At 33.9% G+C, this 15,628-nt stretch overlaps 1 protein-coding gene across 1 annotated transcript; it reads left to right on the top strand.

The window, feature by feature from the left end:
- Positions 1-1,736: 1,736 nt before the first annotated feature.
- LOC114322079 (uncharacterized) lies at positions 1,737-3,284 on the top strand. The gene is made up of 3 exons (XM_028269346.2): positions 1,737-2,206; positions 2,499-2,671; positions 2,761-3,284. The coding sequence occupies exons 1-3, from the start codon at positions 1,934-1,936 to the stop codon at positions 2,843-2,845; spliced, it is 531 nt and encodes a 176-aa protein (XP_028125147.2). The 5' UTR covers positions 1,737-1,933; the 3' UTR covers positions 2,846-3,284.
- Positions 3,285-15,628: the final 12,344 nt, after the last annotated feature.

The following is a 15,628-nucleotide window of genomic DNA, read 5'->3' as shown; positions in this document are numbered from 1 at the left end:
GAAGCAGACCATCAGTCAGGCAAGTAGTTCAGCAGCAGGATATCCAATAGATCAACACAACAGATCAAACCAGAAGCCCAGTATACCATTATTTATTGCAGCAGCTACCAGCAGAGGATGGAGGAGCCACCAACTAGCCACCATTCATCCAAGCCCACAAAAACTCCTATGCTAACAAAGGACCACCATTCAGCTAAGCACCACAAAACTCCTATGCTAACAGAGGGCATATAACATCAATCCACCACTACCAACCAAGCCACAAGTGTTCAAGACATCAGAGCACAGGATAACAAATAGCACAAAGCCACCAATCAGCTTAGTATCTTCCTAACCTACTGCAACTTTGACACCAGCTCTTGCACTCAGCAAGCCTCTGCACTGCATAGCTCAACCAACCATCAACAAAACTCAGCAAGCATACCTCAGCAGGCCTTTGCACTGCATAACTCAGCTAACCATCAACAAAACTCAACGACAATGATTCCACATAACTCAGTACCAAAATAAGCTCCACAAAGTAAGTCAAGTTTGATTGCATAAGTGGAGTCTCATAGAATAGTTGCTGTTGTTTGATTAAATAGTAAGTTGAGTCTTATTGAGTAGTAAGCGATATTTAATTGAGTAGCAAGTTAAATTTGATAAAATAGTAAGTAGAATATTATTGAGTAGTAAGTGAAATTTGATAGAGTAGTACATAGGATTTGATTGAGTAATAAGTCAAGTTTAATAAAATATTAAATAGTATATCAGTGAGTAGTAAGTGAACTCTGAGTAATAAGAGTTAAGTTTGATGGACTAGTTATTTGACTCCTCTCATTAAGTAATAATTGGTATTTGATTGAATATGAAGTAATAAGTAGAGTATAATTGAGTAATAAGCAAAATGTTATTATGTAGTAAGTCGAGTCTGATGCAATGATAAGTAAAGTCTCGTAGAATAGTAAATAAATTTTGATTGAGTAATAAGTTAAGCAGCAATGATTGAGGGCCACAATTTTTGTGGCTCAAATGGTTCGAAATTGCTAAAACAACGTCGTTTTGAGTACAAAACAACTTTAAAATTGTCAAAATTTGAGTCACAAAAATTGTAGTTCTCAAACATTTTCCTATATTAAGTTTGATAGAATTGTAAGCTAAAGAATCTTTGAATAATAGGTCAAGGACGATTGAATAGTAATAATGGAATTTAATTGAATAGTAAGGTAAATTTGATGGAGTATCGAGTTGAATTTTATTAAATAATAAGTAAAATTTAATTGAGGCCAAGTTTGGGAAGACTAAATAAGTGCACTTTTTGTCTTTTTGGACAAAAAAATTGAGATTGAAAATATGGATGTTTGGGTTAACTTTTTGACTTTTTATGAAAAAATGTGTAATAAAAAATTGTAAAAATTGGTTTGTAGAGGAAAATTTGAATTGGGAGTTGTGCAGCCGTAATTGTTGACTTTTGGTGAATAGTGTTAACTTTTTAACTTTTTGAGTAACTTTTTGACTTTTTGACTTATTTGGGACTTCCCAAACTTAGCCTGAATAATAAAATTAATAAAATAGAAAGTCGAGTACATAGATGATGACCTTTTATCATTAGTATATACTATTTATAAGCATAATATTTATCATTAGTTTTAATTCTACTTGCCAATCATACTTTTGTTCCACTCAATTTTTTGTATTTTAAAATAATTAATGTAAATCTCAATGTATAAAATGTTACATTACATCACATCACCAGTGATTTCTGGTGTCTCTAGTGCGTTGGATTGGATGGTTTTAGGTATGGGAACCCCACAAAAACCATTTGCAGGTACTCCAATCGGATCCACACCCCACTCCACGCCTATCTATATATGCCGACAGAAAGCACGGTCTTTTTAGATTTCAGGAACGACATTGAAGTAGTGATATCAAACTTGTCTGATTCACAAAAACCATGGAAGCTGTACTTCTCCGAACCGGTTCGGTCCCGGTCCAACAACATTTCATCGTTCCCAGTTCACCGAAAGTCTCTGCTTCTCCCCGGATTTCCCTGGTCAATAGCCGGAGCGATTCTACTCCGGGGAAGCGAACCGCAAGGGGTTCGTCGGAGTCCAATGTGATCCCATCCGACATCAAGATCAAGATGGGTGCGTATTATCGGGAGATGTTGAAATCAAACCCTAACAACGCTCTTCTGCTCAGAAACTATGGCAAGTTCTTACACGAGGTACTACTGCTTCAAATTGTTATTCCCGATTAATTATTCAATTTTTGATTCGATTATTGCTTGCTTCATCTTTGATTATATACTGAAGCTGCCAACCCAACCCCACCCCACTAGTATAATATTGTTCATTTTGATCGAAATCTCACAATTTTATTTTTTTTTAAGATATGACTTTATGTTGACTAGGAAAAGTTAACCACCTTATAAAGTGAGTTGTGAAAACCTCTAAACCAATGAGGGACAAACCCATTTCGGCTCTCACATATACTTTTTTTTTTTTTTTTTTCTTAAGGTTGAGGGAGATATGGTGAAAGCAGAAGAGTACTACGGAAGAGCAATACTGGCGAGTCCTGGAGACGGAGAGGTGTTGTGTTTATACGGAAAGTTGATATGGGATACTCAGAGAGACGAAGACAAAGCCAACTTCTACTTCGATCAAGCTATTCTTGCCTCTCCCAACGACTGGTAAAGCCCAATCTCATCATTTCTATATTTGATGTATTTGTTGTGATCATTGAATTTGATTTTTTTTTTTTGTGAATTGAATACGACAGTACGGTATTGGGATTGTACGCGCGATTCATGTGGGAGGCAGAGGAGGAGGAGGAGGAAGAAAAAGAGGATGGTGGTGATGGCTGATTGGAGAGATAAAATGGAGTGTCGGCGGCGGCCATGGTTGAAGCATTTTAGCTTCAGAGAGTGTCTTTGCTTACCCTGAAACTTGTGTATGCTTTTGAATTATCTCTTGTATCTCATGAACGTACGTGACCTGTATATGGTTATCACTCTCATGTTGTGTTTGGTTGGAGTATTTGGGGAGGGATTTGAAAAAGGAAAGGGAAAGGGAAAAGGTATGTGAAATTAGGTGAAATATAAGTATGTTTTATTCATATTTCACCGACCTTTTCCATTTCCCTTTCCAAATCCCTCCTCAAATTTTCCAACCAAACACAACATCAATGATCATGTGGTTGGTAAAAAACTCCGGTTGGTTGCGTTTCGTTGAGTTTTGTAAATATGATCTGAGAGTATGAGTTGTCTTTTAAATTTAATAAAATTATGATTTGAGTGTAGAAAATTTGTATGGTTATAATTTTTTTTTAATAGAGTGTTGAATTGAGTGCATAATTGAGTTTTGAAAGTTTGATTTGACATATAAAACAAGAAAATTTGTTTGGTTATGAATTTTGGAAAGAGTTTTTAAAACTTAATTCAAATTGTTATAACTCATAACAAAACACACTACTTTCACACTATTGAAAATTCTGATCAACACTCATAACCAAACTCTTTTTAGAATTCAATTAAAAAAATTTATTATTAACAGAAAATAACAGTAATCAATTTTTTAATTGAAAATACTACAAAGGAAATAATTTTTTTTCAAAATAAATATTCAAAAAATTTAAATCATAAATATTTAAATAATTTAAATAATCTAAAAAATTTAATCAGTAAAAAATTAAAATAAATATTCAAAAAACTTAAATCGTAAAAATTTAAATAATTTAAATATTCAAAAAATTTAAATAATTTAAAATATTAATATTTTAAATTTAAAAACAACTCTACACTCAAATCGTAACTAAACACATAAAACAAAACACAATTAAAAATTTAGTTTTAAAACTCATAACCAAATACATAACTCGAAACTCCATACTACTTTCACAACTCTACACTCAAATCGTAACCAAATATATAACAAAAAAATTAAAATATTTAAAAATATTTTTATAAAATAAATTTTGAATTTATTTTTATAAAATATTTTAAATTAAAAAAAAATTAAAATCGTAATATTTTGAAATTAAAATATTTAAAAATATTCAAAAAATTAAAAAATTAAAAAATCATAACATATTTAAATATTAAAATATTTAAAATCTTAACAAAATTGAAATATTTTTATACAATAGAGTTTGAATTTATTTTTATAAAATATTTTAAAATTTAAAAAATAAAAATCGTAATATTTTGAAATTAAAATATTTAAAAATATTTTTATAAAATAAAGTTTGAATTTATTTTTATAAAATATTTTAAATTTAAAAAAAATTAAAATCGTAATATTTTGAAATTAAAATATTTAAAAATATTCAAAAAATTAAAAAATTAAAAAATCATAACATATTTAAATATTTAAATATTTAAAATCTTAACGAAATTGAAATATTTTTAAAATATTTAAAAATATTTTTATACAACAGAGTTCGAATTTATTTTTATAAAATATTTTAAAATTTAAAAAATTAAAATCGTAATATTTTGATATTAAAATATTCAAAAATATTCAAAAAATTAAAAAATTAAAAAAATCGTAACATATTTAAATATTAAAATATTTAAAATCTTAACAAAATTAAAATATTTAAATATTTAAAATATTAAAATATTGATTTGAATTGAGTTTTGAAAAAAGTTTTGAATTATGTATTTGGTTATGAGTTTTAAAAAGTAATGATTATGTTTTGAATTGAGTTTTGTGAAATAGATGTAAAATTATGATTTAAAAATTTAAAATAAACAACACATTCAAATTAATGGGTAAAATTATAATTCAAAACGCCTACCAAACGAAACCCTCTCCCTCTCTCTCCCTCTAAAACTTTGAGAACTTATTCTAAACTTTTCTCCCCCTAAGGTTACATTCACCAACCATACTGGAAAGCGATTACCGCCAACAATAACGTTTTGCCACTTTAAAAACAATCCCCCACCCACCCAAAAACCAGATGCGCTTGCGCTACTGGTTTACAGGTCGCCAATTTTTAAATATTACAGATTTGGATTTAAATATGCACTTACGAACTTATATTTTAATAAATTTTAACTAATTTTTTTTTGAATTTTTAAGTTTTATTAAATTTTTAATAGTCAAAATTACACTTTAAATTATTCATCAGTTATGATTATATATAAAGAAATATGATAATTTGATATTTATCTTGATTTTCAAAATTTTAAAATATCTGTTTGGTAACGTTTACGTTTTTAGTTTATATTTATAAAATTTTTATAAATTGCTTTTTGTTTATTTTTAGAAAAACATAAACTACAAACACGTTTGGTAATTGACAAAATATTTAAAAATATAAAAAAGAGTGAGCAATGGCAAGTGATGGCAAGTGGCGGCGGAAGACGGTGGTGGAAAGTGGTGACGGTAGGTGGTGAGTGGTGGTGGGTGGGTCGGTGACGGTGGCGAGTGGTGGGTGGTAGCGAGTGCGTGGTGGTGGCGGGTGGTGCGTGGTGGTGGCAGGTGGGTGGCGAATGGCGGGTGGTGGTAGGTGGTGGCGGGTAGGTGGTGGTAGCGAGTGGGTAGTGGTGGTGGTGGTGGTGGTGGCAGCGGGTGGTGATGGCAGGTGGGTGGCGAATGACAGGTGGTGGCGGGTGGGTGGGTGACGGTAGCGGGTGGTAGATGGTAGCGAGTTGGTGGTGGTGGCGGGTGGCGGGTGGTGATGGTAGGTGGGTGGCGGATGGCGGGTGGTGGTGGCGGGTGGTGATGGTGGATGGGTGGGTGACGGTGGCGGGTGGTGGATGGTAGTGAGTGGGTGGTGGTGGTGGTGGTGGTGGCGGGTGGTGGGTGGTGGCGGCAGGTGGGTGGCTGATGGCGGGTGGTGGTGGGTGGTGGTGGTGGCAGGTCGGTAGTGGTGGCGGGTGGTGTATAGTGGTGGCGGGCAGTGGATAGTAGTGGCGGGCAGTGGGTGGTGGCGGGTGGATGGCAGGTGGGTGGTGGCGGCGGCGGTGGTGGTAGCGAAGGGTGGGTGGTGGTGGCGAGTGGGTGATGGGTGGTGGTGGGTGGTGGGTGGCAGGTGGTGGTGGGGGGTGGGTGGTGGGTGAGGGTGGCGAAAGACGGTGGTAGAAAATGATGGCCGGTGGTGGCTAGTGTTGGGTGGTAAAAAAAAAAAAAAAACTAAAAAATCAACACGGAAACATATTTTTTGAGTTTACATTTTTTTGACAAATTTATAAACTGAAACCTCTGATTTATAAATCAAAACTTTACAATACAAGTTTTTATTTAAGTTTTTAAAATTTTTGTAAATATAAACAGAAAACTGAAAACGTGTGTTACCAAACGGCACCCTAACATTTACGTTTTTGGTTTATATTTACAAAAATTTTATAAATTGGTTTTTGTTTATTTTTAGAAAAACATAAACTACAAACGTGTTTGGTTTGAATAAAATATTTGAAAATTTTTAAAAACAGAAACTAAAAAATATATTTGTTCATGTCTAAAATATTTATATTTATTTATTTTTATTATTTATGACAATGGGATTATACATATTATAATTGAAAAAAAATTAATTAAAAAAATTAATTTGAAAAAAAATAATTGAAAAAAAATTTATTTGAAAAAAAAAAATTGTTAGTCAAATTTTAAATTTTTGTTTAAAAACTAACGTAAACTCATTTTTTGAGTTTTTTTCCTCAAATTTACAAATTGAGACAATCATTTATAAACAAAAAAAACTATCAAATAAGATTTTATGACAGTTTTTAAAATTTTGTAAATATAAACTGAAAATGAAATGGTTACCAAACAAGCTCTAAATATTGCAGATTTGGATTTAAATATGGGCATTTACACACAAGTTTTAATTTACGAACTTATACTCTAGTAAGTCCTAACTAGGGGTGGGCACGGGTCGGTTGCGGCCACGGAACTTTCAATCCGCTATCCGTTCGCCAGATTGGCGGATTGGAGAAAATCAATCCGCATCCGTCCGCCAATTCGGCGGATGTGAATTGAGCGGATTGGCAGATGGATGCGAATCGGTTTGGTGGTTTAAAATTTTATAAATTTTCAACATAATTCAACTTGTGCACTTTCTCAAAAAAAAAAGAAAAAAAAAAAAGAAAGAAAGTATTACAGTCAATGACTTAAAAAAGTATTACAATCACTGTATGCCTTATATTTTAAGAACCACATATTGTAATACTTTATGTGAATGAATCATACTGTGATTATAATATGTCTCTGTATTGTTACAGCTACATATGTTTTTGAAAACAAAAACCAACCAACATATATCATATTTTCTATTTATTATTTTTAGATTTAGATTTAAAAACAAAAAAATATAGATAAATAATACGTTTATTTTTTTCAATTCAAAAAATATATTCAAGTTGAAAACTTTTTTTTAACAGAATATTTAAACTCTTTTTCAATTGAAAACACAAACATAATATTTAAATAAATTGAAAACACAAAATTTTATAAATTACTAGGGGTGCTCGTGGTTTGGCGGTTTGGTGGTTCGGTTGCGGCCAAATAAATCTCAAATCCGCCATTCGTTAGCCAAATTGGCGAATTGGAGAAAATCAATCCGCCACCATCCGCTCGTCATCACGCATCCGTCCAAAATGCGGCGGATCGGTTTGGTTCGGTCGGTTTTGGCGGATCGGTATATCCGCTGCTCTCCCTTAGTCCTAACTAAGATTTTTTTTGACCTTCAAGTCCCATTAAATTTTTAGTAGTCAGAATTACCCTTCAAATAATAATTATTCATCATTTATGATTATCTATAAAGAAATATGATAATTTGATATTTATTTTGATTTTTAAGATTTTAAAATATCAACTTTCAAATTAAACAAAATAATAAAAAAAATTATGTGCACATTTTTTTTTGTTTTTTTTCAAAATTTTGAAAAAAATTGAATTATTATTATTTTTTTTTGTGAAAAACTGAAAAGTTTTTATCTATAAAGAAGCATGATGATGGAACATTGATGTGTAAAACTTAAAAAAAAAAAAAAAACACTTTAAACATGAAAAAACCGATAATGTTCTTAGTTTTAAAATTGAAAAAAACTGATAATATTCTCGATTTTATTGGATAGTTGAATCAAAAAAATAAGTAAATGGACAAAAACATTTTATCCCATGCTTTGCTTTTTTTTTCATCAGTTTGTGAAACAATTATCTAGAACACTACTATGAAAAATTGATAATGTTTTTAATTTTTAAAAATTAGCAAAAACTGATAATATTATCAGTTTTACTAAGTAGGACTTATCAATTCAAAAAATCTTAGATAAGACCTGAGCTACCATAATATTTGTAAATAGAACTTTTAGGTGATTAACTCTTTAATTATCTAGAAATAATTCAGAATTGTGTTTGGTTTCAATTTTTTGGATTCAATTTTCTGAAAATTGAGTTTTTTTTTTTTTCATATTTTTTTTTGTTTTTAATGAATATTTTTTTAATTTTAAATAATTTTTTATTTTATTTTATTTTTTTAGATGCACCTTACTTAGATGTATCTAAAAAATTAATATTTATAAAAAAAATAATTTAAAAAATCAATAAATACACAAGATTAAAAAAAAAATGTACTAAATTTTCAAAAAAAAATTTTGTTGTATTTTTGGTGTTTAGTGAATATTTTTTTTTAAAAAAAAATCACAAATATTATACTTTGTAAGTATATTTATGATAGATGTATCTAAAAATTAAAAACAAATTGCTTAAAATATTAAATTTTTTTTAGTAGAAATAAAAAAATATGATAAACAAAAATTGTGAATTCAAAGTAAACAAACTGATTCAAATTCATTTATACATGGATCCTACACTACACAAATTTAATCTCAAATACACAATCTCCTTCGAAATAAATTCAAAGTAATTAAGATGAGATACATAGAATTATTCTTTTTTTATTTGAAAGAAATAGTCTTAACTAAATTGTTTTTGAGTGTCAATCTCCATTACCACAACCTATCTTAAAAAAGTCTCCATTAACACAAAATCTGTAGAATATTTTTAATTCATTAATAAGTAGGGGTTTTTATTGATAAATCCCATTAAAAAGTGTTCTAATCTAAGAAATCTATGAAGAAAGTTTTTAACTCACTTAGTCCCATGTATTTATAGTTTTGTTCCATAAAGTCATTTTTCTTGATTTACACTATTTTATTAGACTCTTATGCCCTTATATTTAATATTGATATTTAATGTTGGGGGAGGATATGTGATGACCAGGTCTTTTCCTTTCTTTTCATTTCTTTTCTTCACTTCTTCTTTCGCTCCGTCCTCATTTTTACCTTCGTTGGTTTTGACTTATTCGGAAATGGTTTTCAAAATGTAGCTTTTGTCTTTGTTTTGTTTTGGGTTTTGAATATCTCTTGATTCTGAGGGTGCATGCCCGAGCCCGGAATGCCCAGGAGCGAGTCGGGAAAATTCTGGGCTGGAAACCAAGGGCTGCATGTGCGGGAAGGAGGCCGCACGTGCAGAAATTAGGGAATTGTTGGCTTGCTCTCTGCTTAAATTGCAGGTGCAGCGGGGGAAGTGCGGGACCAGCCGCACGTGCAAGGGTCAGTGTCGCACATGCGGGAGAGGGCAGTCGCACATGCGGGGACATGTGCCGCACGTGCGAGGCGAGGTCAGTCCGGAAACTTTATTTTTTTTACTCTTTTGGGTTGTTTGTGTCTCATTCTAATGTATCTCCCTCTCTCTCTAAACACATTTTCTCTCCTCCTTCTCTCTAAAAACCCTAACCAAAGCACCAAAAACCTTTGATTCTTGCTCCATTGGGTTAAATCATCATCATCTATCACAACCTTGAAGATCTAAAGCAAGAGCTTTACTTGTTGTGGTGAAGATCCAAGCTCTCTCTCATCCTTGAACTATAGGGTTTCTACTCCACTTCTCCATCAAACTTTGAGGTAGGGAAATCTCCTTGAGTTATATATATATATTTATGTTAGATTTGGTTGATTTAAGGTTTTCATTAATGATATTGAAGGTTTGGTTGTGTCTCATAAATGCTAGGGTTATGAAAGTTGGATTGTCTCTCTCTCTCTTCCTAAATTAACTCTTGAGAATTTTTTTTAACTAACATAATAGGAGGGGGTGTTGTCTTGAGAGAAAAACCCTTCCAAAAGAGGGGGAGATGTTTGTTTTGGTTTTAACATAAAAACCTTAGAAGTTCTGGGGATTTTGAAAGATGAAAACATGTTTGGGGGCATCTTGTTGTTTTAATATTAGGGAGTGAACTTCCATCTTATATTTAACAAAAATGACAATTTACTTGGTATATGGGAAATGAAATACCACTTTAACCTCATTGTTAAACATTGAGAGTGCATTGTTATGAAGTAACAAATGATTTTGCATCTTGAAATGTGAAAATTATGAACATTGGAGTGATGTTTGAAAGGCATCACATGTAGCCTTAAGGGTCTAACTTCTTGTGGATCGGCATGATGAGAGATTAATATTGCTTTAAATTGAAGATATGGCCAATTATGACATATTATTGAGAGGAAGGAATGAATAAGGTAGTAAATTGATTTTGCTGTAGAAACGTTTTGAAATGGAAAAAATGTTTTGAGATATTTTGTATTGCATCATGTTCCCATTTGATTTCTTATTATTGTTGCACATTCTCATCATGTTTATTTGGAGAAAGAATACACTGTATGAGAACTATGAAACTGTGTATGGGGAAAATACGGTGGTAAGTCCGGTTAGGGGTTGTAGATGAATTTGATAAGTTGGCCTGAGTGTCCATGGTGAAAGACCAGAAAACCGCGCAGATAGGTGTCGAGCCTTCCGGTTAATACCAGTAAAAATGACAGTTTATTAGTACTCGTAGAGTCTACTTGCAGACACCAATCTAGGGATTACCAGTGTCGTATTTACAGTCCCTTGTGATTAAAACGTTGAAATTTGGAAATTGATGAGATTGTAATTGTAAATGAAATGCATGGTGTTTCTCAAAAAAGACATGAATACTATCTTGAAAGGAGTATCGCATTGCATGTGCACTTGCATTTAATTTTGGCCATCTAACATAAATGTATATACTTTGTTTGGTATTTCTCTACTGGGCTTTATGCTCACCCCTATGGGATTTGGTGCAAGTAAAGACGTGGTGATCCCGCCAAGTTGAGGGCATGGGTAATTGTAAAGGGCACATGGCTCTTCTTTTGTTGTGATTTCTTTTTGTAAAGCCAAGGGCTAACGTGTATGGGTCCGAAAGACCACTTCTGTGCAACTGGGCTATTGCCTTGGAAGATGTAAGCCCTTAAGGGCATTTTATTGTTTTGAGATTAGGCGCTTCACATGCTATAGATTCATGTGTATTTTGATCATTGAATGTATATCCGCATGTGAAACTTTTGTATAAACTCTCATATTTAATGTTTAGAGAGGGAAGGATTACTGTCATTGTTTAGCGAATGCTTATTAATGTGGGTAGTTCATGTTGAATTATTTCGGGGCGTTACAGGATAGAGAAGGGAAAGGACCAAAACATAGGAAATTTCATACGCAAATTAAATAAATTGATGTTATTATTTTATATTATTATATATTATGAACATATTTTTAATTGACAACACATTAAAAATAATATGAATATTGCCTCTCATCTGATGTGAATATATTTTTAACGTCATCTGATGTGAATATTCACATTTATGTCATCTAATGTAAACATTCACGTCATCACGTAAAGTCATGTTTATATTCAAAAAAAAAGTTGAGGCTTGTGATTGTGTAATTTGATACAATGCTGATGTGAACCTTAACATCACCTTTATCACACGTCATCTAATGTGAACATTCACATTCATGTCATCTGATGTGAACAGTCACGTTATCTGATATGAACATTCACATTCACATCATCTGATGTGAACATTCACGTTATTACGTACAGTCAATATTTGGATGCATGAGAACTATCAAAATATAATGATAATCAATAAAAAATTATTTTTAATTTTTGGTGTGTAATATAGATCAACATTAAATAGTGGTGTGTTTTTTAAATGAAGATATGGAGAATAGGAATGGTCATGGGAACTAAAATATAATGACAATTAATATTAAATATCAACATTAATAGAGGCAAGAGAGATTGAGGGTGTTTTGGTCTTCTTATCTCAAATAGGACCTAATAGAATAGTTCAAAAAAATATGAGTTGGATGAAATAAAACTTTTAGAAAGGAGATTTATCAAAAAAAGCTCCCTAATAAGTACGCTATGTCATGTTTTGGAAAAGAATATTGGAGTATGAATTAATAGTTTATTCAGATACAGTAGTTTTTGTAAATGAGAAAAGAAAATTAGAGTCTGAATTAATGGTTTATTCTGCTATGGTATTTTTCTAAATGAGAAATTATTGATTCTCAAAAAATGGTGAGATACAAAATAAGAGATTAAAAGAATCAAAATGCCACATAATACCTCGGGAAAAAAAAAATTATGCTCCATTTGGTTTTGTTTTTGAATAATAATTTGAGTTTTGAATTATATTTTGAGTTTTGAGTTTTTGAAATTAGTTTTGAAAAGAAAAAATATGTTTAGTTATGAGTTTTGAATTGTATTTTGATTTTTGAGTTGTATTTTGAAAGTTTTTAGGTTTATATTTTTTATATATTTAAAAAAATTTCATAATTTTATTTTTTTAGGGCAAATATTTTTTATTGTAAACATATTTTTTAATGGGGAGCTTTTTTGATAAATTTTTTTTCTAAGAGTTTTATTCCATCCAACCCATATTTTTTTTGATTATTCCATTAGGTCCTATTTGAGGTAAGAAAACCAAAATATCATTTTCATTTACTTATGTTCCATTTAGTCTACATTATTTTCTTATATTTCAATAAGTTCGATGGGTGACATAATTACCAAAATACCTCTAATGCGAATGTTCACACCGTTAATGTGAATGTGAATGTGAATGTTCCTATTTGAGGTAAGAAGACCAAAATACCCTTTTCATCTACTTATGTTCCATTTTGTCCACATTATTTGCTTATGTTTCAATAAGTCCTATGGGTGACATAATTACCAAAATACCCCTAATGTGAATGTTCACATCATCAATGTGAATGTTCACACCGTCAATGTGAATGTTCCTATTTGAGGTAAGAAGACCAAAATACCTTTTTCATCTACTTATGTTCCATTTAATCCATATTATTTTCTTATGTTTCAATAAATCTTATGAGTGACATAATTACCAAAATACCCCTAATATGAATGTTCACATCCTATGGGTGATATAATTACCAAAATACCCCTAATGTGACTGTTCACATCGTCAATGTGAATGTTCTTATTTGAGGTAAGAAGACCAAAATACCCTTTTCATCTACTTATGTTCCATTTAGTCCATATTATTTTCTTATGTTTCAATAAGTCCTATGGGTGACATAATTACCAAAATACCCCTAATGTGAATGTTCACATCCTATGGGTGACATAATTACCAAAATACCCCAAATGTGAATGTTCACATCGTCAATGTGAATGTTCACACTGTCAATGTAAATGTTCACACCGTCAAAGTGAATGTTCCTATTTGAGGTAAGAAAATCAAAATACCCTTTTCATCTACTTATGTTCCATTTAGTTTACATTATTTTCTTATATTTCAATAAGTCCTATGGGTGTCATAATTATCAAAATACCCATAATGTGAATGTTCACATCCTATGGGTGACATAATTACCAAAATACTCAAAATGTGAATATTCACATCGTCAATGTGAATGTTCACACTGTCAATGTAAATGTTCACAGCGTCAATGTGAATGTACATATCATCAATGTGTAGAGGCTCGACCCAGCCCGGGCCGGGGCCAAGCCATGTAAAGCCTCGTGGGTGTTTGCGAAAATTCGGGCCAGGCCGGAACGGCCCACGGGCCAAAAAATTAGGCCTAGCCCTGGCACAAAGGTATTCAGGCCTTGGGTGCCCCGGTGGGTTGAGCCAAGGGGCTTAGGCCTAGACTTGGGCTTGGGTCGGGCTTGGGTGAGCCTCGTCATTTTTTTTTAATTCTTTTTAATTTTTTCTCCCAAAATTTTATTATTTTCCACAAAAAAGACACCGGGTCTCTGGCGGGTCGGACCTCGGGCAGAGCCTTAAATGGGCCGAGCTTCAAAGTGATGGCCCAGGTCCTAGCCCAAGTTCTCGGGCTGGGCTCGGACCTGGGCCCAAACGAGCTTGCCCCCAGCCGCGGGAGGGCTTCGGGTGGCCCATGGGTCGCGGGCCAATTTTACACTCTTATCAATGTGAATATTAACATGTCAATGTGAATATTCACATTGTCAACAGGTCGAACCCGTTCCAGGCAGCAGGCCAATTTTACACTCCTATCAATGTTAATGTTAACATGTCAATGTGAATATTCACATTGTAAACGAGCCGGACCGGGCTGGGCTGGGCCCCAGGTGGGTTTCAGGCCGCCTACGGGCCGCGGGTCAATTTTACACTCCTATCAACGTGAATGTTAATATGTTAATATGAATATTCACATTGTCAACGGGCAGGGCCGGGCCTGCCCCGGGCAGCCCACGGGCCGCAGGCCAATTTTACACTTCTATCAATGTGAATATTAACATGTCAATGTGAATATTCACATTGTCAACGGACCGGGCCCGCCTCGACCCAAGGGGGAGCTTCGGATCGCCCACGGGCCACGAGCCAATTTTACATTCTTACCAATATGAATGTTAAAACATGAATATTTACAGCCCGCTCCACCCCGGGCAACGGGTGGGCTTCGGGTCGCCCACAGGCCGTGGGCCAATTTTACACTCCTATCAATGTGAATGTTAACATTTCAATGTGAATATTCACATTGTAAACGGGCCGGGTCGGGCCGGGCCCGCGGGCCGCAGGCCAATTTTACACTCCTATCAATGTGAATGTTAACATGTCAATGTAAATATTCACATTGTAAACGGGTCGGGCCGGGCCGGGCCCGCGGGCGGGTTTCAGGCTGCCTACGGGCCGCGGGTCAATTTTACGCTCCTATCAACGTGAATGTTAATATGTTAATGTGAACATTCACATTGTTAACGAGCCGGACCGGGCCCGCCCTGGGCAGTCCACTGGCCGTGGGCGGGTTTCGGGCCTCCCACAGGCCGCGGGCCAATTTTACACTTTTATCAATGTGAATGTTAACATGTCAATGTGAATATTCACATTGTTAACGAACCGGGCTCGCCTCGGCTCGGGGGCAAGCTTCGGACCGTCCACGGGCCACGAGCCAATTTTACATTCTTACCAATGTAAATGTTAAAATATGAATATTTACAGCCCGCCCCGCCCCAGGCAACGGGAGGGCTTCGGGCCGCCCACGGGCCAATTTTATATTCCTATCAATGTGAATGTTAACATGTCAATGTGAATATTCACATTGTAAATGGGCCGGGTTGGGCCCGCGGGTGGGTTTCGGGCCGCCTACGGGCCGCGGGTCAATTTTACACTCCTATCAACGTGAATGTTAATATGTTAATGTGAATATTCACATTGTCAACGGGCCGGGCCGGGCCGGACCAAGCCCGCCTCGGCAGCCCACGGGCTACGGGCGGGTTTCGGCCTGCCCACTGGCCACGGGCCAATTTTACACTTCTATCAATGTGAATGTTAACATGTCAATGT

Source organism: Camellia sinensis, chromosome 13 (assembly GCF_055761805.1).
Source record: "Camellia sinensis isolate YWXY chromosome 13, ASM5576180v1, whole genome shotgun sequence".
NCBI lineage: Eukaryota > Viridiplantae > Streptophyta > Magnoliopsida > Ericales > Theaceae > Camellia > Camellia sinensis.
This window is presented reverse-complemented; position numbering and strand designations above follow the sequence as displayed.